We start from the raw sequence: 20,747 nt of genomic DNA, 5'->3' as shown, positions 1-20,747 counted from the left end.
TTTTCTTCTCGTTCTTGCCAAAACCCTAGTACCTGATCCCTAACCCAGAATTATGTGTCTTTGAGGCAGAAATCCTGCAAGAGGAGGAAAGATTGGCAAATCTGATCTGGTAGGGTGCCTTTCCCTAAATTTTCAGTTTTGAGTCACTCCAACTCCCACTTTTTTCTCTCCTCCTATTCCCTTAGTTCCTGGACCTTCACTCAGAGCTTTCTGATGCCTCGGACTTGTCCCTGCTTTCACCCCTCTTGTTCAGGGGCTTTCACTCCTTTCCCAGAAGGCAGGCATCCGACCTTCAGTCGCTCCGTTCCCCGTCTTTGCTCTCCTCCATCTAGCCAAACTAGTTTGAGTCAGCCACACCCCTTTCCGAGCTCCTGGGGCCTTTTGGGTGGTGGCTGGCCACCCACCCCCACCCCGGGCTTGGCTTGGAGACCTGAGTCAGCTCCATCTCCACCCAAGCCAAATCCAGCCAGAGGCAGGAGCCGAACGAAACTCGTAGTCCCTCGAGGCCCACAGCCAGGTAAGAGCCGCTGCTCGGTTTTTTTTATATTTCTTTGGTCTCCACTCCCCGAACCCTCTCCTAATGACTGTGTCTGTGTTCAGCACATCAGTTCTTTCCTCACATCCCGTCCTGCAGCTGTGTGGCCGAGCGTCTTTGGCTCTGCTTATCTTGCCTCCTGTCACTCGAACGCGTGTTGCTTGTGTTCAGAGAACCGCAAGGCTCCATTTTGTCCAGGCTGTCGGGGATGGTTGGAGATGCGGGTGGAAAGGTGGCTGGCCGCCGCAGCTCGGAGGGGCTGAGAAGTTAGGGAGAGGAGAGATGATGAAGCATCATTATGCAGGTTTCTGTGTGGGTTATGAGGTCATGGCGCTGCTCTGAATATATTGGGTGGCCCGGGTTAAGATGGGGGAAAGAGGCAGCCGGGAGTGAGCCTAGCAAAGGAGGCCCGGTTTGGGGAGGTCTGCGTTGACTGAAGTCCCCTGCCTCAGCTAAGGAGACAGCTTAGAGGGGTCCTTGCCCCTGCCTTCTCCCATCTCTGTGTCCTCATCCACTCTGCTTTCACGTGAGACGCTGCTGTGCTTGAAGTGGGGGGCAGGGCTCGGGGGGCCGTTTCGTGAGCCCTTCTTCATACTCACGAGCAGCTTTTGAGGGACTTCAGAGAATGCTAAGACCCTTTGAAATACAGTTTAAAGTCACTGATTTGTGGAGTCTGGTTCCTACCAGCTTTTGAGATTCTGGGCTTCTCCTGCTTGTCAGTGTGCACCTGTCATTTTGTTTTTCCCTGCTTGTCAAAACAGTTAAGCAATACAGATAATGCTACGTTTGTGCCGGCTTCCCTTGAAACACTCAGAATCTTAGGCTGAGAAAAAAGGATTCCGGCGGAACGTTTCCTCTCTTGGTCTGTGAGTCATGAGAGGAATTCCCCAGTAAGGCAGCATTCCTGAGAGTTGGGCTAGGTCACAAGGACACAGCAGAGAGAGGGGCGGAGTCTGACCGACCCAGGCCAATGGCTCAGTTGTTGGGCTTACAAGTACCTTGACTGTCGCCCACAGGTGATGGAGGACGAGGAGAAGGCAGTGGACACCTTGGTGAGCAACCTGGAAGCTGCCCACCCTCCGTCCCCTGTCCGCTGCTGCTGGCTCCGCCTCCGCTACTTGGCCGCTACTAGCATTATCTGTGGCTGCTCTTGTCTGGGAGTCGTGGCCCTCGTGTTTGCCATCAAGGTGAGGAGTGCGATTCCTGTGGGAGCAGAGGGGTGGGTGTAGTTAGGTGATGGTTTAGCGTATTTGATCACACAGCTGCTAAGTACTTGTCACAGCTTGGCTCCGGGCCTGGTGTCAGAAATGAGACCTGCTTCTGGCCCTCAGAGTGCCACAGTCTAATGAAAGAGAGAGCTGTGAACATGGGTAATTAATGAAATGTACCTCATCAGTATTGTGAATTCTGGAAGCAAGGGCGGATATATATGTGTGATTACATACCTGTGTATGTAGAGTAGGAGACAGGAAGGTGGCCTTAAAGGATGAGTGACTAAGGGCTGAAAGGGCATTCCAGGTAAAGGGAGCAGTGTGTGCAAAGGCCCGGGCTCTTCGTTGCCCACGACTGGACCAATGAGGAATGGTGAAGATGAAGCCAGAGGGCCCAGACTCCCAAGTGGGCTCTCTGCTCAGCAGGAAGCTTGTTTCCTCCTCTCTCTCTGCCTGCCTCTCTGCCTACTTGTGATCTCTGTCAAATAAATAAAATATTTTTAAAAAGAAAGTACTGAGGAGTACTTTAAAGACTTCTTGCAGAGGAGAGTGACATGGTCAGGTTTGTGTTCTAAGGCCTACATGGAGAGTGGGTTGGAAGGGGCAGGACTGGAGGCAGTTGAGCAGTGATTAGAGCAATCTATAGCAGTTAGGAAGAAGCTGTGGGGTTTTTTAGAGGGCTCCACCATTTCCAAACACCTAACCGAAACTGCATGTTTACCCTTTTTTTTTTTTTTTAAGATTTTATTTATTTATTTGACAGAGACAGCGAGAGAGGGAACACAAGCAGGGGGAGTGGGAGAGGGGGAAGCAGGGAGCCTGAGGTGGGGCTGGATCCCAGGACTCTGGGATCAGGACCTGAGCCAAAGGCAGGCGCCTAACGGACTGAGCCATCCAGGTGCCCCCACATGCACCTTTTGTTTTTTTTTGTTTTTTTTTTAAAGATTTTATTTATTTATTTGACAGAGATCACAAGTAGGCAGAGAGGCAGGCAGAGAGAGAGAGGAGGAAGCAGGCTCCCCGCTGAGCAGAGAGCCCGATGTGGGACTCGATCCCAGGACCCTGAGATCATGACCTGAGCCGAAGACAGAGGCTTAACCCTCTGAGCCACTCAGGCGCCCCCACATGCACCTTTTGAATGGCCACACAGGCAACTTAAGTGTCACATGGGAATTTTCTCAATCCTGGTTTTATTTTAATAATCAGAAACTGTATTCTTATGACCTTGAGACTTTCTGGCTTCATCATATCAAAAAAGAATTCTTAGTAAAATGATGAGGCCCATTGGGCTAATGAGAAGGGGGTGGTGTTTGGCTGACAGGAGGGAAAGACTCCAAGATATCTCTCGGTTTCTTGCCAAGGATTCCAAATTCTGAATGAATGTGGGATGAGTAGAAAAAGATTGGGGATAAAAGGTTTGAAAAGGACTTTCCCATCCGTGATCTTGTGAGCTAACAATGGCTACTTGGAAGCTTACACAGAGCTGAGTAGAAACCTTACTTTGTAGAGGAGGCATGAGAAATAGACGTTGGAAAGGGAAAAGCCATTTTATTTCAGGGGGTTTGGGTGTCAGGTTTTGAGCCATTACAAGGATGGAGGATTGGTATGGGACGGTGGGCTCTTTGGGGAAGAAGCAGGGGAAGAACCTAACCAAAAACCTGCCCCCGCAGGCAGAAGAGCGGCAGAAGGCCGGCCAGTTCGAGGAGGCAGTGCACTGGGGGGCCCGGGCCCGGAACTTCATCCTGGCCAGCTTTGCTGTCTGGTTTGCTGTCCTCATTTTGGGCCCCCTGCTTCTGTGGCTGCTCTCCTATGCCATCGCCCAGGCTGAGTGACCCTGGGTGGCCTCTGCTGAGAGTCAGCAAGACCTCCTGGATCCTGCAGTGCGGCATTGCTAGCGTCTGAGGCCAGCAGTGGTCCTTCCTGGCTGGAAGGATGATGCCTCTCTCAAAAGGCTTTGGAAGAGCTCTTCTAGACCTTTCTAAAAGGGGGCAGCAGCTAAAACTGTCGAGGGGAGGCCAGCCTGCTCTGTTCTTTCAGTGCCCACCATCCCCTGTTTCCCCCAGCCTGCTACATCCTAGGGGCCTCGACTCAGAGGTGGGGTTGAAGACCAGGCCTGATTTTATTAGACTTTGTTTTGTAATAAAAATCTTTTTTAGCGGCGAAATGCTCCTGTCTAATTGTTCTTCCCCTACTTTCCCCTGGCCCTTGGCGAGAGCCAGACCGACACCTGACTGATGGCAAAAGTCTGCATTTTCCCTTACTTAGGAGCTGCAAGAGGGTTTTTCTTCTTTTTTTCCTTCTCCTGGAAGTTTCCCTTCTTGGAAAGAACCCAGCTTCTCCCTTGCACATCAACAGAGAGCCCCTGCGGCCAGATAAGACAAGGAGCAGCTGCTCCTGTATTTATGGAATGCTTTCTACATTCCAAGCTGTGTTCTTAAGCACTTTCTGTTACTTAACTCCTTCACCCCTCACAGCCACTCAGTGAGAGTGTTTTCACTCTTTTCAGTTTATAGTTGAGGAAGCCGGCCCCCAAGGTCATACAGCTAGTGAGATTCTGAGCTGGCATTGAACTCCGAGCCTTTGGTTCCAGAGTTGAGAGAGGAATGAAAGGGATGGCAGCAGCAGGGGAATCTCTGCCCTGGATGTGAAAGTCTGTAGGATTATCATGAATTTTTATATCCTTTATCTTGGGCCCTCCCAGTAATATTTTAAACACATTTTACACCTCCTGATCTTAGCCAAAAGGCCAAGAAGCGATTAAACATATTTCAAATTGTGAAGCATATCATATATGTAGGAAAATATCCAAAAGGAATACATAGCTTTTAAGGTAACACAAAGCCAACATCTGAAAACCATCATTCAGTCAAGAAATTGAACGTTGAGGGGCGCCTGGGTGGCTCAGTGGATTAGGCCGCTGCCTTCGGCTCGGGTCATGATCTCAGGGTCCTGGGATCGGGTCCCGCATCGAGCTCTCTGCTCGGCAGGGAGCTTGCTTCCCTCTCTCTCTCTCTCTGGCTGCCTCTCTGTCTACTTGTGATTTCTCTCTGTCAAATAAATAAATCTTTAAAAAAAAAAAAAAAAAAAGAAATTGAACGTTGAGAGCGCTCCCGAACCACCTGTAGACCCCTCCCAATCACTACTCCGTCATTTCTTCCCACAGGTACCAGCATTCTGACTTCTAACAGTGGGGTTTAGTTCTGCCTGCATTTGAGCACTATATAAATGGAGTCCTATGTATTCTTTTTATGTTCGACTTCTATGACTTAATATTGTTGGTGAGATTCGTCAATATTTGGTGTAGCTGTAGTTGTCGTCATACTGTAGAGTATCCCATTATATGACTTTGTTAACGGTTTAGCCATTATCTGTTGGTGAACTTTGGGGATGATTCCGTTTGGGGGAGATTATGAATCTTGCTACTGTGGACATTCTTATACATGTCTCTTGGAGTACATGTGCCCTGGGAACTGAATTTTTGGGCTATTTCACCATAATTCAGAGACCAGCAGAGCACCTAAAGGAATTAAAGATACTTGTTGCACACTGAAGAGAGAGGTTTAAAGGGGACGATGGTTGTCTTCGATGTTCCAGAGTGCTCCAGGAAAGAAAAGTGAAGAGTATCCATTGCTGGTCCCAGAGGTTAGAGTCACAACACTGGGTAAAAGCCATACCTAGGGTCGTGGCTCTCAATCAGCTTCATAGCAGAACCACTGGGGAGCTTTAAAAAGTACTTATGCCTGGACTTCAGCCCTACAGATGTCGATTGATCGGTGTAAAATGCTGCCTGCCTGGGCACATTTTAGAGAGAATTATTTATTTTTAGGTCTTGCTATTTTTAAACTCAATTTTGAAAAAATTTCAAACCTACTGAACAATAAAAGAATAGTACAATGAACTCGTGTGCTCTTCACCTAGGTTTATAATTTTTCACGTTTGTTTTACCATGTTTCACGTTTACCACGTGTTTCACCACATTTGTTTTAAGGTCTTTCTAAATACACATATTGTTGGGCCACCTGGGTGGCTCAGTGGGTTAAAGCCTCTGCCTTTGGCTTAGGTCACGATTTCAGGGTTCTGGCATCGAGCCCCGCATCAGGCTCTCTGCTCAGCAGGGAGCCTGCTCCCCCCCCTCTGCCCCCCTCCCTGCCCGCCTCTCTGCTTACTTGTGATCTCTGTCTGTCAAATAAATAAATAAAATCTTTTAAAAAAATAAATATACATATTGTTATTGTGGAGCCATTTGAGAATAAGTGGAAGGCCCTTTATTCCTAAATTTTTTTTTTTTAAAGATTTATTTATTTGACAGAGAGAAATCACAAGTAGACAGAGAGGCAGCCAGAGAGAGAGAGAGAGAGGGAAGCAAGCTCCCTGCTGAGCAGAGAGCTCGATGCGGGACCCGATCCCAGGACCCTGAGTTCATGACCTGAGCCGAAGGCAGCGGCTTAATCCACTGAGCCACCCAGGCGCCCCTATTCCTAAATTTTTTTAAAAAAATTTTACTTATTTGACAGATCATAGCAGGCAGAGAGAGAGAGGAAGGGAAGCAGGCTCCCTGCCAAGCAGAGAGCCCGACTTGGAGCTCCATCCTAGGACCCTGAGATCATGACCGGAGCCAAAAGCAGAGGCCTTAACCCACTGAGCCACCCAGGCGCCCCATTCCTAAATTCTTAGTTTTTAGTGTCAGTATGGTCTCAGATTGTTTTTTAGTTCAATTTGTTTTATCCATTACTGTCATCCTTTTAAAATACTTGGTTGGAGTATAATTTACATGAAGTAAAGTGCACAGATCTTAAGTGTGTGGCTTGGTGAATGTTTCATATAAACTCATCTGTATAATCACCTAGGTGAATAGAACATTAGAAGACTCCCTCATGGCCCTCATTATTCTTTTTGTTTCCGATTTTGACCAGTGGAAATTGCATCAGCCTAGTTCTTTTGTCCTGATAGGTCCCCACATTTCTTCACTTGCTTTCTGGCACAAATTATTCCAGGCTCATCTTACACTTTCTCTGCTCCAGCCTGGGAATTGGTCATTTCTCCCAAGGAGTTCTGGTTCCTTGAACTGGGGCCTGTCACGTTGAAATCAGTATCTAGACTAGCCGTCCTCATTCTCCTGAGATGTGACTGCTTCTAGGCCCTTTCAGAGGTTAGAGCTAGAAAATATATCTATTTTTAGATCTATGTTTAAAATCATACCTCCAATTTCAATCAGTCCTAAGTCTTTCTCTCCGTTTCCCATCTCAAATTCCATCATCCGGTATTAAGAATGTTGGCTGCCAAATACATCAATATGTTTATTCACTTGCAAATCTATTTAAATATAACAATATATTCACTTGCTCAATTTCTGAATAATCCCATTATAATAACAAACGATAAGCCTAGTAAGTAAAGTTCAAGTTTTCTTTGCCATTGTTGGTCTTTAGATTGGTGGTGTAAAGTCCAAGTACTCTGTTCAAAAGTTACTTGGATTCGTTTTCCTCTTACGGGTTGTGATCCCCAAGTGCCCTTTCTAAGATAGTTGTTAGAAGTGAATGAATTCATCCTGGGCCTCTTTGGCGGGAACAGGATCTCCACGAGGGCACGGCCTCCCTCCGGCCCCGCCGCGGAGTTTAGCGTTCGGACGCTCGGCGCGTCTTTACTGAACGCGCCCCTGAATGCCAGGGCTGAGCTGGGCACTAAAGTCCTAACAAGCGGGTCGCTCCCGGCGGGATCTCCGTCGCCGGGCTGGGAACGGAGCGCTGCTCCCGAGGCTTACGGGAGGCGCCGGTAGAGGACTGGGGGATGTGGGGCCCCGGATGGTGCGCGCGCGCTCGGGAGGTGTCCAGGGACCCGAGCAGCCCCGCTGGGGACGGGCCACGCGTCGTCCAGGGCCGCTCAGGGGCAAGCTGGGGGCCCAGGCCGCGGGCTCCGAGAGTCCAGAGCGGGACGCGGCCCCCGAAAGCACCCCCTTTGGGCCAGAATGCCAACTTCCCAAAGAGCGGCTGGGGACAGTGACGCCAGGAAGGGGACGAGGGCGCCCCGCCCGAGTCCGCGAACGAGCCGCGCCGCAGCCCCGCGTCCCGCACTCGCCGACGCCTCGCTTCCGGGTAAACCACTTCCGGCTCGCGTTCCCGGCCTCCAACCGCGCTAGACGACCAGCGCTCCGCCCCCGTCGGCCCTGGCAGATGCTGTGCGCTAATTGGCCGCATCGGAAGCCCCGCCCCGGCGTCTCTGCCTTTGGAAACGCCGAGCTCTCACGCCCGCGCCAGCCTCGAGACCCTCCGCTTGCTATTGGACTGCGAGCTCCCAATCGGAATTGTTTTTGAACCACAGTTTTCCAGCGCCGCTGGCCATTGGCGGACAGGACGGGGGCGGGGCTTGGGGTCGTCGCCGGCGCCGCCCGGGTGCAAGGTAAGGGACGGGAGGCGAACCCCGCGATAGAGCGGCTTCGCGTCGACCCTGGCTCCTCTCCCCTCCCCCGCGGGTGAGCCTGCGCGAGACCCCGCGCCCCCTCCCAGTGCCCGCCCAAGTGCGCCTGCGCAGCAACAGCCACCTGCCCGTGCGCCCCTTCCCTTTTTCCTCCGCACCTCTTCCCTTCCCCTCCCCCGCCCCTCCCTGCCCTGACACCCCTCCCGCCCCCAGGCCCTTTCGCGGGGTCTCCCCAGCCCCGATCCTTCCCCCACCCCGTCCCCGTCCCCGAAGATCCTGGCGCCCCAGCCGCAAGGGCTGCGCCTCCGCGAGCCGCGATGCGCGTCCTCCCAGAGCCTGTGGGCCTCACTGCCCTCGCTGCCTTCGGTCTCCCCCGCCCAGGCGCCCGCCGCCTTCAGAATGACGCTGGACGTGGGGCCGGAGGATGAGCTGCCCGACTGGGCCGCGGCCAAGGAGTTTTACCAGAAGTACGACCCGAAGGACGTCATTGGCAGGTGAGGCTCAAGCCAGGGAACCCGGTCCGGAGAGGTCGGGCCCTGGCCAGAACACACGGCTCCGTCGGAGGGCTGGACAGTCCTTTTTTCCTTTTTTAGATGACTTATTTATTTGACAGAGAGAGAGAGAGAGAGCTCAAGTAGGCGGGGAGGGAGAGCCAAGGGGAGAGCCCGGTGCGGGGCTCGATCCCAGGACGCTGAGACCATGACCCGAGCCGAAGGCAGAGCCTTAACCCACTGAGCCACCCAGGCGCCCCTGCATGGTTCTAAATGGGAACGAACAGTGGTTAGTGGAGGACCATTTGGGGACTTAAGTCTTTGTCTGGGTTAATCCCCATTTCTTTCGCATTCACGCATTTATGTGTTCAACAGACGTAGTTAAAGCAACGAAGGTCTGCCAGACACGAAGCCAAACACAGGGAGCGTAGAAGAGAGATTTATGCCTGGAGAAGGAGTAACTGAAAGGGACACATGAGCGTCCCCGTAGCATCAGGTTGTGGGATGGGGCTCAGAACCACAGCTTTCCACAAGGGCTGATCTTTGGGTCTGGAAGGATGAGTAGTTCAGCAAGCAGAAACTAGAAGCACGGGGCCCCTGTAGAGACAGGGGCAGGGACACTCACTCATCCAAGCTTTCCTAAGCACGGCCGGTGTGCTAGGCTAGCACATACACTGGGATACAGGTCTCCCATGTTTTCTGTTCTCCTGGACTTTGTGTTCCAGTGGTAGAGACAGACAGTAAACACAAAACCAAGACAACGGTCCTCATCTGCTCAGGTGAGGGGATGAGAGTAATTAAAGGCGCTGATGCTTGAAGGATGGGCACGAACGGGGGCTATATTTGGGGCGGAGGGAACAGCACATACAAAGGCACAGGCAAGAAAAGGCCTATTCTAAAGCAGTAGGCAGATGATCATGGGGCCTGGGATGTAGTAAGAGTGGGACAGGTGGAGGAGATGCAGTTGGACAGGTCAGTAGAGGCCTTAGGCCATGAGAAAGAATTTCCATTTTCTTCTAGTGAAACTGATGGTTTCAAACAGGGTAGTTAAATTAACATGGTCTCATTTATATTTCTGTGATCTGGGGGCTAGGCACTCAGCCTTTCTGTGCCTCAGTTTTGCCGTTTAGATTGGGAATAAAAATAGACCCTACCATGTAGGCTGCTGTGAGGATGGGAGGAATTAATATGATTGTCTTAGTACACTTCTGGCAAATGTAAGTGCTCGACATGAGTGTGTTACTACATTCAAAAAGGTCATTCCGACTCTTGTGTGGAAAATGGATAGGAGGCGGACAGGAAAGGATGTGTGCAGGCCAGTTGGGAAGCTGTTGATTGATTCAGACAAGAGACGGTGGTGGTAGAGATGGGGAGAGGTGGGTAGATTGAGGTGATGAACTGAGGAGAGACTGATAGTTTCCGGAGAGAGCAGATGAGGGCCATAAGAAGAAGAAGAAAAGGAAATGGGAATCATGGCTAAGGTTGGGATTTGAGCGCCTGAGAACCATTTTCTGAAATGAGGAAGGCCAAGGAGGATCGGGTGGCCGGGAGGGCCGAGCAAGTTAAGAGTTCAGCTTTGGAAATGGGAAGTTTGGGATACCCAGCTGGAGCTGTCAAGTGGGTACGTGTCTCTGCAGCTCCAGACAGAGCTGTATAGAGCAATCCGTTTGGGAGGCAGTAGCATATACATCGTAGCTGGCGAGAAAATACATGGAAAGAAGTGAAAGGGGCCAAGCTCCGGCCCTGGGGCATGTCGCCAATAAGGAGTTAGAAAAGGAGGAGTCAGCACGGGAGGCTAAGGAGATAGCATCTTTGAGTTAGAAATAAAAACAGGAAAGGAATGTGCTTCTAGAAGGCTGGCGTGGTCTGCTGTGATCCGTGCTTCTGAGGCCAGGAAAGCAGAAAGGGCTGACTATTAGATGTGTTCAGACTCCTTTCAGATATCACATGCAGACGTGATAGAGGCCTTTAGGATCAGGAATTCTGGAAAGGAATCAAGCCTTGAGGCAGTGCAGTGGGAGACGTTTGCACAACCGGTACTTAAATCGCCCAGGACAGGACGGTCATGGGGGAAAGGGTGTCTGGACAAGAAGAGAGCTGACACCCAAGTCCTAAACTGAGGTGGGGTTTCAGGACCAGGTAAGGGAGGGTTCACCGAGGCTAGGAGAGCCCTTCGGGAAGAACAGCGGTTCTGCTGCCATGGGGTGCCGAGAGATCGGTTTCGGAGGAAGCAGGTCAGGGAAGAGGGTTCGTTAGCCTCTCGCTCCAGCATTGCTGTGGCAGCAGCGTCCCTGGTCTCTGTCTATTCCCTGTGTTTCTCCTGCACAGTAAATGACGTGTACACCCTCACTGAATGAGTTCCCAGAGCGCCAGTTTCTTCATGTATGAAATCTTCATGCCTGCAGCTTTAAAAGAGCTTGCTGCATTCTAGAAATTGGTGATAGGTTCTAAGTCACTGAAGCAAAGATTGAATAGCAGGGACATAGCCAAAAATGAGACTGCAAAGAAACTGGAGACCATTTGGTGAAGGCCTTGAATGACAGGTGAAGGAACTGGGGTTTTACTTCCATCTTGCAGGTAACAGGGAGGCAGTGTGGCGTGTCCTCCGTAGTTCACTGGGTACGGTTGAAATTATTAGGGCTCACTTAAAAAGAGCAGAGTTTTTGCTCTAGGGGTCCCGCTGAGGAATGAGGGTACGCTTAGAGCTTAGTTGAGAATTTAAGCTGGAAAGGTTTTAAGCAGCAATGACATAATTGGGGCGGTCATTCTGGAAGCAGCGTGGTGGACGGGCTGCGTGGCCGGGGTTGGCAGTAGGGGCATCAGTGAGGAGGCCGTTAAGGCTATGGGGTGAGTACTAGGAGGCAGGTTTGAGAAACACACCCGAGGGAGTGGCCTGGCTGCATGTGGTAGGTTGTGAAAGAAAGGGGCATGCCAGGAACTCTCCTCAGATTTCCAGTTCGGGAGTCTGATGTCTGATTGAATGGCATTACTGTTAATGGGGGAATTAAAACTGTCAAGTGGCAAAGAGTAAGACAGTGGGAAGTGGTGAGCACTGTAGCGGCTGGAAGGTTCTCGTCCCACTCAAGACGGGAATTCAGATTTGAAAAGAACCGCTCACTGACCAAACACCACACACCCTTTGGCTGGAGGGTCAGTGGTTGAGATCTCCTGATGGAACCTGAGATGTGGGTGGCAGGCGGTCTAGGCAAAAGGAATTACGTAAGAGCAAAGGAAGCCGTGAAGGGCCGCCGGGGAACAAGCACAGGAAATGTGGTGTGAGCTCCGGCCTGAGAGATCCGTACTAGCCTGAGGTACTCGTGGGATCGTAAGGAATTGGCGACTGACTCCAAGCCAGGAAATACACGTCTAGGACTTTCTCTTCACCACGCCAAGTGGGTTTTTCGTCTTCTACCTCGTGGCATTGGACACCTCTTCAAGTTGGCCTTGTCCACACTTCAGAGCCCGCAAAGAGGAAGTCCAGAGACCTGATGTCAGTGGGTCACTTGGAGGTTAATTAGTGGCACATTTGGGACCTACACCAAGGTCTCCTGATTCACAACTTTGTTCTCCAGTCAGTGGTCTGCTGTTTATTTGGAGCCTCTTACACTTGAGGTATTGTAGGAGAACTTTGGGATTTGGAAGGGGTAACCAAGGGGAGTGTGAGTAAAACTTGGAGGGAGCCTTAGATCGTTTCTTCTTGCTTGCTCCTTGTGCGGTTCCGGGAGAAGCGGCAGGTTCTGGGGCTCAGTATGGAAAGGACCTCCCTAAGCTTCTCTATGCTGGATTCGAACCCAGCACCCCGCCTGCCTTCCCTGGGAGCTTTGTGTTGCCTCTTGCTGGGTACTCCCATGGCTTGCCGAGGCTACTGTGAAGCTGCCGCAGGCCAGGGCGGGCCGCAGCAGGCTGCCTTACTGTCCGGATGGGGCTTCCGAATACGGAGCAGGGGGATGACGATGGCCAGGCTCCACTCTTGGTGGAAATGAGCGCGCAGGAGGCCCTGACGCGTGTGCGGTCTGACTCTGGCAGAGGAGTGAGCTCCGTGGTGCGCCGTTGTGTTCATCGAGCCACTGGCCACGAGTTTGCGGTGAAGATCATGGAGGTGACAGCCGAGCGGCTGAGTCCTGAACAGCTAGAGGAGGTGCGAGAAGCCACGCGGCGAGAGACACACATCCTTCGCCAGGTCGCCGGCCACCCCCACATCAGTGAGGCTGCGTTCCCCGCCCCCGTTGGCCGACAGCCACCTCCTGCCGGCCCTGCCCCAGCCCATTCCCCCCAGCACTGCCTCCACACCTCTGCTCCCTTCATCACGGCTCTGCTCCACCGCACAGTGCGGCCAGCCTTTGGGCCCCTCCTGCCTCCGTTTGGTTCTCCTTCCTTCCCAGGAACCGCCCGCTGCCACCTCGGGGTGGAACGCCCCTTTAACTTGCTCCTGCTCCTTCCCATCTCGTATCTCTGCCTTTTCTGCCTCTTTCCCAGTCACTCTCATCGATTCCTACGAGTCTTCTAGCTTCATGTTCCTGGTGTTTGACCTGTGAGTATCTCCCTGCCCTGATCTGAGAAGCGTCCTCCTCCCCTCCATGCATGGCCCCAGCCTGCCGGCGCAGTGGGCTGCTCACCCTGCTCGCCCCTTCCCATGGGCCCGTGGCCCTGGCCCCTCTCCCTGGGTGCCCTGAGGCGGCGAGTTCTTCCAGAGTGCTCAGGACCAGCCAGTGACCCCCGGGCTCATTGTCCCAGTCCCCATGGTTATAAGATCAGCAGGGAACACTGAAGAGCTGAATACTTACCGACAGATTCTTGCTCCCCTGTCTCTTGCTCTGAACACCCTACTTGGTGTTTGTCTCTGCCCATCGGTTCGTTTCCTGGGCAGTCTGAATCCAAGTGTGAGATGTTCTACAGTACAGTGTAAACCAGTGCAAAGGCACTTCAGAAGAGTGGTTTGAATAGCAAATAATTAAGAGACACCCCTGGAAAAATTTCACAAAGTCTTCGTATAGAAGTGACCTTCTCTAAAAGGGGCGGGGGAGGTAGGAAGCACCTGTCCCCTCATCATGCAGCTTTGCAGAACAGTTGCAAGCCCCCAGGCAACACCTGACTTCAAGGGTCCACGCAGAGTTGCAGTTATAAACTTGGTTTTTGAAAGACAAGATAAAAATAAGATCCTGCCCAACTTTTTTGCCATTATTACCTGTGAAATTTTGGCCCATATCTAGATAGATTCACTTTAGAGGGTCCTCTTTGAATAATGAGTCTCATATAATGAGGACCTCCTGTAAATTGCTGCCGGAAGGTTCTTATTCTTGCTAGCATAGCAGCCGTGGCATGGCGCATGTATTTTGACTGGCGACCCCTGGGCCAAACTGTCCCTGGCATCCAGTTCACTCTTGGGGCACACTGATCACTCAAACCAGAGAGGACTCTCTCTCCCCTGGCCTCTTCCGTGGTATTTTCTATGAGCGCTGGCTTATTTTTCCTAGACCCCGTGTAAGGTGCACCTACCTCCCAACCCCTCCTGTTCCTTAGGATGCGGAAGGGAGAGCTGTTTGACTATCTCACAGAGAAGGTGGCCCTCTCCGAAAAGGAAACCAGGTAATGACTGAGCCTGTGGCCCGTGGGGTGACCAGGGGACAGGGCGGGGTAGGGAGAAGCCGACGAGGAGACTGCGCCTCCCCCAGGTCCATCATGAGGTCTCTGCTGGAAGCAGTGAGCTTTCTCCACGCCAACAACATTGTGCATCGAGACCTGAAGCCCGAGAATATTCTCCTAGATGACAATATGCAGATCCGACTTTCAGATTTTGGGTTCTCCTGCCACTTGGAACCTGGCGAGAAGCTCCGAGGTGAGGGGGCCTGGCGCCTTAAGAGGCTTGGGAGGGAAGGAGCCCCAGGCCTGAGGCTGGTTAGCTGGGTCTGACAACCGAGTACCCAGGTATCAAGAAAAAGGGAGAAGTCAGTGAGCACTTGCCAAGTACCTTCTGTGTGCAGAGCCTCGGGTGCATCTGAGTGGGCTTCCCGTCTGCGCGGGGGAGGGGACAGAGACAGGTGTGCAGGTCGTGGGACACAGCCAGGCAAGGGACCGTGCAGGGGAAGCCAGGATGGGGGAGCGCCTGATTCAGCTGGAGGGACCTACGGAAGGAGGGGTCTCCAGAGCTGGGCCTGTCCCCTGAGGAAGAAGGCGGTGGAGGGGTGGGGGTGGAGAACAGGCCTCAGCTGCGTGTTTGGGTTTTGGCACAGATAGGATGGCAGTGTGCTGCTTAGGAGCTAGGAAGAGCCCCATGTGGCCAGACTGTGCGGCTCCGCTGGTGCACTGGAACTCGCCCTCTGTGACACCACTGTGTCACCATTGTGACAGATATTTTTAGTGCAAATGGAAGACTTCACAAAGTCTGACTGTGGACTCCTTAGAGCTATTAAGGTACTTTCTGTCCGTCGTTGGCTTGGCGCTGTGCTATTAGCAGCTGACGTTCACTGGCACCCCACTAAGTCTTTATATGGCTGGGTTCTCCAGATCCTCTTGACCCCTCTTTGAGATAGTGTCTGGATCACCATTTGATAAGTGGGCTTAAAGAGGTGAGGGGACTTGCCCAGTCAGGTAGCTGGGACTTGAGCAGTCGGACTCCAGAGCTCATGTTCATGACCTATGGACTTAACACGTTTGTCTTGCGGATGCTCTGCTTTGTTTCCCTTTGGGCTTCCCCATATGCTTTTCCCATTCTGGAACCGCCCTTGCCCTTGGCTTCAGGAATTCAGGTTCCCCTTTAAAGCTCCAGGTTAGGTTAGGTCCCCTGCTTTCTCTTCTCCTCCCCCCTTCGGGACACACCTCTTACTCTATTATTTCTTGTTTGCTTTCGGATAGACAGCTTGGTAAGGGCACATCTAATTTCACCAGTGTCTAGTATGGTGCCTGGTACGTGGTGGGCATTCTTCAATACTTTTGGTGGGAATTACCCAGAAGAGTCAGGCCTGTTAAGCTCTCCTGGAAGTGTGGCAAAGAACACGGTTGGGCAGCTGCAGATGGAAGGTTTGGTGCCTGAAGCAGAAGCAGCTACATGTAACAGGCTTGGATCCAGTCGGGGAGGGCTCTGTGTTGCAGGAGTCCAAGGCCGTATGGGGGGGGGGGGCAGCCAGGGAGGGATTTTAAATGAGGGACTTAGCTAGTGCAGGCCTTAAGAAATCCCATAGTCCCACTCATTCTCCTTGGGTTTGAGTGCTGATTCCACCATACAGAATGGCGATCATAGGTGGAGGAATCGATTCGGGCAGAAAGGAACATAAAAAAGAGCGAAGGTTTGTTTTCCATGTGTATCATGTACGTCAAAACGTGATAAAAGGCTGTGTAAGGGGTGAGGGGGTGGGGTGGCGGTGCCAAAAGATATGGGGACTGAAGTCAGTCCAAAAATCAGCTATGCCACAAGGAACCTTGGTGGGCACTTGAGTTGTTCAGCAGGGATGGGGCTAGGTGAGCCCTCAGCGGAGGGTGGCAGGAGCAGAATGGGAACCCTTTAGGCCCTGGGAGTGTGGGGGCTCGAGTCTGGAGTTAGGGACCCTTGAAGGAGCTGGTGGCATCCGCCAATCTCAGCCTTCTCTCCCCAGAGTTGTGTGGGACCCCAGGGTACCTCGCACCAGAGATCCTTAAATGCTCCATGGACGAGACCCACCCCGGCTACGGCAAGGAGGTCGACCTGTGAGTTTCCGGTCTCCCCGCCTCCCTGCTCCTCTGGGGCCCGTCGTCCGCACGCCTGCCTGGCACCTGCCTGACTCCGCTCTCCTCCCCAGCTGGGCCTGCGGCGTGATCTTGTTCACACTCCTGGCCGGCTCCCCACCATTCTGGCACCGCCGCCAGATCCTGATGTTGCGCATGATCATGGAAGGCCAGTACCAGTTCAGCTCGCCCGAGTGGGATGACCGTTCCAACACGGTCAAAGACCTGGTGAGCCGAGGCTGAGAGTGGGGTGGGGAGGAGGCCCAAGCGCAGCCTCTCACACTCTGCGGTTCCCCCTAGATCTCCAAGCTGCTCCAGGTGGACCCTGAGGAGCGCCTGACAGCGGACCAGGCCCTGCAGCACCCGTTCTTTGAGCGCTGTGAAGGCAGCCAGCCCTGGAACCTCACGCCCCGCCAGCGGTTCCGGGTAAGCCTGCAAGCTTCGGGGTTGCGCCTGCTCCTCTGTGCCGTGATCTTTCTCCTACGGTGGCTACTGCACTGGAGTTCACACGGCCTCCCGCCTCCCCACCAGGTGGCAGTGTGGACCGTGCTTGCTGCGGGACGCGTGGCCTTAAGCACCCAGCGTGTCCGGCCACTGACCAAGAGCGCACTGCTGAGGGACCCTTACGCGCTGCGGCCCGTGCGGCGCCTCATCGACAGCTGTGCCTTCCGGCTCTACGGGCACTGGGTGAAGAAGGGGGAGCAACAGAACCGCGCCGCGCTCTTCCAGCACCAGCCCCCCGGGCCTTTTCCCGTCCCGGGCCCTGAAGAGGAGGGGGCCTCCGCCGCTGTCCCGGACGAGGATGCGCTGCTGGCGCTGGGCTAGCACTTTGGCCCCGGGGACCCCAGAGCGTAGGACTCTTCAGGAGGAGGATTTTTATCATTCCAGCTCTTCTGGGCTTTGGCCTCGGGCCTTGCCCCGCAGGCTGGCCAGGCCCACCACTGCTTGTACTACCATGAAGAGCAGCCGTGTATCCCTGCCCCCACCAGCCGGGGCTTTGGGGTCGGAGCAGAGGGGGAAGGCAGCCACTCGCAACACCACGCCTGGTCTCATCTGTGCTGCTTCGGCCACGTTTGCAATAAAATCTGCGCGCCAGAGGGAGCCGGTGCCGTGTCTGGTGTCCGGCTTTGGCACGGGAGCCCAGAAGGTGCTCAGGGAGCAGGGCGGGGATGGGGCTGCCCTGCCCTGGGCGTTTATTGGGGACAATGCTGGGGGTCACTTGGTCTTGTTCTTGCCTTTGCCAGAAGGTGGCTGGAAGGGCCGCTCTAGGGTGGTCAGCTTGCTGCTGAGCCGGTCCTCGCTGGCCTGGAGCTGCTCCTCCATCAGCTGTTGGAGCTGCCTCAGCTCCTTGTTCATCTGGGTCCTGATGTAGGCTTGCAGGCTGGAGACCCGGCCTGGGACAGGGAAGAAGGGGCAGGTCAGCAGAGATGCTGTGACTGCATCAGCAGCATTGCAGCTTTATTTCAGGGAAAGCAGCTACACCCCTTCCGCGAAGAGAGGTGGGGGAGCTGGCCAGCCTAGGTCCTCCGGGTTGCTGATCCACAGGCAGATAGCTCCTGCCCCCCCCCCCCCAGCAGCTGCGTCTTAGTACCTGTTTGTCACCTTGGACTTCTGCATAAGGAAGCATTTGGAGAAAGGGCACTGTCCCTAACACAGACATGCAGTCCTGATGTGGTCCAAACCCTTCATTTTATACCTGCCCAAAGTCACGGGGAACCCTAACCCATCCTCACTTGGCTCCGGCTCCGGCTCCGGCTGGACCCCTGTTTCTGGTTCCTCTTGTGGGCTGACGCCCTGCTCCACCTCCTCGCCGCCTTTCTCTGCAGGCCAGAAGCAGGAAGAGCCTTCAGCCCCAGCCCCAGCCCCAACTCCAGCCCCAGCCCCAGCCTTCTTCCCTACCTGTCTCCTCCTCTGGCAAGAGCTTGGGGGGCTGCAGCCCCACGTAAGTCAAAGACAGATCCAGTCGCACCTGGGGAGGAGGAGGAGAGGCTGAGAGGCGGACGTCTGCGCCGAGTGGGGGAGGTGAAGGGCGGCCTCCGTACCTGGGGCGTGAAGACGTATTTGTAGAGCTTGAAGTGGCGGAAGTAGGTGTTGACCACATAATCTGCCAGGGCCAGCAGCTGTTCCTCCCTAAAGAGGTTGATGCTGAAGGGGGGCCGCTGTGGGGGTGGTTGGGAGTGAGCGGACTGACCTCGCCCAGGAACCCTGACCTTTTCTCCAGGTGCCCAGCTGTGGAGGAGCAGGGAGAGCCCCTGCAGCCTTCAGAGGAAGACGAGGGTGAGGCGTGTGCGCCAGGAGACTGGGCTAGAGCTTAGCTGTGGGAGGCCGAGGATCTCGTGTCAGGGGAACTGACCCTGACTCCGTGGCAAAAAAGGACACTGATGAAGTAGCGGTAACATTCCTCCACGTTGCCCAGGGGGGTTGCTGGGAGAGAAACAAGATGAACAAGTGAGTCCCCTCCTGGATCGTCACTCATTTCGCTCCCTCACCAGCTACCTTACTGAGCATGAGCTTTGGAAGTGAACAGCTCTAAGGTTAAGTGCTTGTTTCATCAACTCACTCAGCAGCACCCACAATGCACTGTTCCAGGCACTGAACAAGGCAGACGAGATCCTGCCCTTAAGTAACATAGAATAAAACAAAAACTGTGGAATTTCAGCCCTTGCTGAACATCCCCCAGGATATCAGTTCCCGGAACAAAGTGGGAGGTGAAGGAGGAGCTGTTTCCCTGAGCCCTGTCTCTGTACTGGTGGGTAGTACCCACAGTATTCCTCAGAACGGTCTCGTCAGGTTGGTGCTGTCTGTAAGGAAGCAGTGGTTTCAAAGCTGAAGTAGCTTGTGCGTGATAATGCTGCTTGTGACGACAGAACAAGACTGCAGGGGTGGCCCACGACTGCTTCCCGTGGCCCCGTGTGTTGTCCCCGCCTCCGCTGTCCCCTGGGCTGAAACCCTTTGGTCGCTGCCTCCTCTCACCAACACAGGCCTTATGAAGGTCTTGGAGCAGGGCACAAGCTGTGGATGTCTGTTCCAGCGAGAAGCCCTGCTGACGGCAGAAGATAAGTGCGTGGGAGAAGAGGTCTAGGGTGATGGCCTCCTTCGGGCTTGGCTCAGGACAGCTTAGCCCCAAGAGCTCAGCTAGCACCCTTGGGAGGGAAACAGGAAGGAAGAACTGAGCAGCCCCTTCCCCACCCCACACCGGTGCCCCACGTATCCTGGAGCTGCGCATCCATGCCTTCCAGCCCAGCCCTCTCAGCCCTCCCCGGAGCCAGCGCTTCTGCTCTTCCCTGCCCCGTCCCCATACTCCCTCATCTCCTCCGTGCTGGCTGTCTTCTGCAGCCTGTGCATGGAATGCGTATCCAGGTACTTCCTGCCGTAAGGAAAGAGGAGAACAGGTGTTGGTGGCCGGCAGGCCTTAGTCCCTTGACGGGGCTGCGATGGCTAGAGCCCTGGGCTGGGAACCGGGAACCAGGAGACCTCAGCTTGAGGGTTCGCCCTTCTACTACCCTCACGGGGCAAGTCACTTCCTCTGCGGGTGTAACGTTCTCCATCTGTAAGTGAGGGGTGTGGTGTGTGGTGTAAAGGAGCGCCTGGGGTTCTCGTCATTTATGAAGCGAGGGTTAGGAGACGAGAACTGCAGCCGCGGGTGGTGCATCCGCAGGCGCCTTCCCAGCCCCCTCTTTGGACGGGGGAGGGAGGAAGCCTGGAGCTCTAGTCGCCTTGGACAACTGCAGTTTCCTCATCTAGCAAACGGGGTGCCGCGGCTGTCCGACAGGCCTGCCGGGGGAATCGCGCGCGCGTACGGTGTCGCTGTTCCCCAAGGTCCTTCCCACTCACCACAGGCAGATCCGCGGTTGGGGCAGCGGGGGCTGCGGAGAGAAAACCGAGTGGGCAGGCGGAGCTTTGCCACCCCGGCCCCAGTCCCTGACCCTCCGGACTCTCCAGCCTAAGGACCTGCTCGCGGGCCTTCTCATGCTAAGGCCTGTGTGCGAGCCACGCCGGCAGCCCAGGCTTCGGGAGGCCCCGAGCACGGCGCAGGACCGGCAAACCGGGAGTCACGACCCCTGCCTCGACGGGACGCCCTGCCGGGGAGCCCTTTCGCCAGCGCGGCGGGGCGGACCGCGCTGTCCCGCCCTCACCGGGAACAAGGTGGCCGCAGGGTCTTCATCCGCTTCTTCCGAGGCCGCCGTGGTTCCGGACCCGGGCCGCGCCCCCGTGGCCATCCGCGTGGCGGACCCACCCACCGAGCCGAGGCCCCTCGGGGGTTCCCGCGGCAGCGCGGAGGGCTGGTCACGCTCCGACGGGATCTTCAGGGCCGTCAACGGGCTGCACCTGGGGCGGATCGTCTCGTCGCTCTTCCTGGGCGCGGGTCACCGCGGCCCGCGTCCCGCCCGGGTCCTG

General features: G+C 54.4%; 2 protein-coding genes across 11 annotated transcripts; one reads left to right on the top strand and one right to left on the bottom strand.

The window, feature by feature from the left end:
• The first annotated feature begins 323 nt into the window (after positions 1-323).
• On the top strand, positions 324-17,450 carry LOC309854825 (phosphorylase b kinase gamma catalytic chain, liver/testis isoform). Of its 9 annotated transcripts, XM_082714400.1 has the most exons (11): positions 324-517; positions 1,552-1,722; positions 8,542-8,654; positions 12,678-12,853; positions 13,128-13,182; positions 14,172-14,237; positions 14,324-14,487; positions 16,241-16,331; positions 16,424-16,577; positions 16,650-16,775; positions 16,881-17,450. In XM_082714400.1, the coding sequence occupies exons 2-11, from the start codon at positions 1,555-1,557 to the stop codon at positions 17,172-17,174; spliced, it is 1,407 nt and encodes a 468-aa protein (XP_082570526.1). In that variant the 5' UTR covers positions 324-517; positions 1,552-1,554; the 3' UTR covers positions 17,175-17,450. The 9 variants fall into 9 exon arrangements, with proteins under 9 accessions (XP_082570526.1, XP_082570525.1, XP_082570519.1 ...); XM_082714393.1 differs by lacking the exons at positions 324-517; positions 1,552-1,722 and adding an exon at positions 7,947-8,142; XM_082714392.1 differs by lacking the exons at positions 324-517; positions 1,552-1,722 and adding an exon at positions 8,106-8,215.
• A 47-nt stretch (positions 17,451-17,497) lies between these two features.
• Positions 17,498-20,609, bottom strand: CFAP119 (cilia and flagella associated protein 119; the record flags this gene model as incomplete). Of its 2 annotated transcripts, XM_082714402.1 has the most annotated exons (9): positions 17,498-17,743; positions 18,083-18,169; positions 18,249-18,318; positions 18,392-18,508; positions 18,703-18,773; positions 19,323-19,492; positions 19,651-19,716; positions 20,184-20,215; positions 20,486-20,609. In XM_082714402.1, 9 exons carry the CDS (start codon positions 20,567-20,569, stop codon positions 17,565-17,567), a joined length of 876 nt encoding a protein of 291 aa, XP_082570528.1. In that variant the 3' UTR covers positions 17,498-17,564. The 2 variants fall into 2 exon arrangements, with proteins under 2 accessions (XP_082570528.1, XP_082570527.1); XM_082714401.1 differs by lacking the exons at positions 17,498-17,743; positions 20,486-20,609 and adding an exon at positions 18,560-18,608 and having other exon boundaries at positions 17,984-18,169; positions 18,392-18,479; positions 19,114-19,492; positions 20,184-20,320.
• Positions 20,610-20,747: the final 138 nt, after the last annotated feature.

This window comes from Mustela nivalis, assembly GCF_964662115.1.
Source record: "Mustela nivalis genome assembly, chromosome: 19".
Classification (NCBI taxonomy): Eukaryota; Metazoa; Chordata; class Mammalia; order Carnivora; family Mustelidae; genus Mustela; species Mustela nivalis.
The sequence above is the reverse complement of the archived record's forward strand: the minus strand, read 5'-3'. Positions and strand labels throughout refer to the sequence as shown.

Coding starts and splice junctions, on each gene's coding strand:
- LOC309854825 (XM_082714400.1), top strand. CDS start 1,555: ATGGAGGACGAGGAGAAGGCAGTGGACACCTTGGTGAGCAACCTGGAA. Junction 1,723..8,541: donor CCCTCGTGTTTGCCATCAAG/GTGAGGAGTGCG, acceptor TCCCCCGCCCAG/GCGCCCGCCGCCTTCAGAAT. Junction 12,854..13,127: donor CGCCGGCCACCCCCACATCA/GTGAGGCTGCGT, acceptor CCTCTTTCCCAG/TCACTCTCATCGATTCCTAC.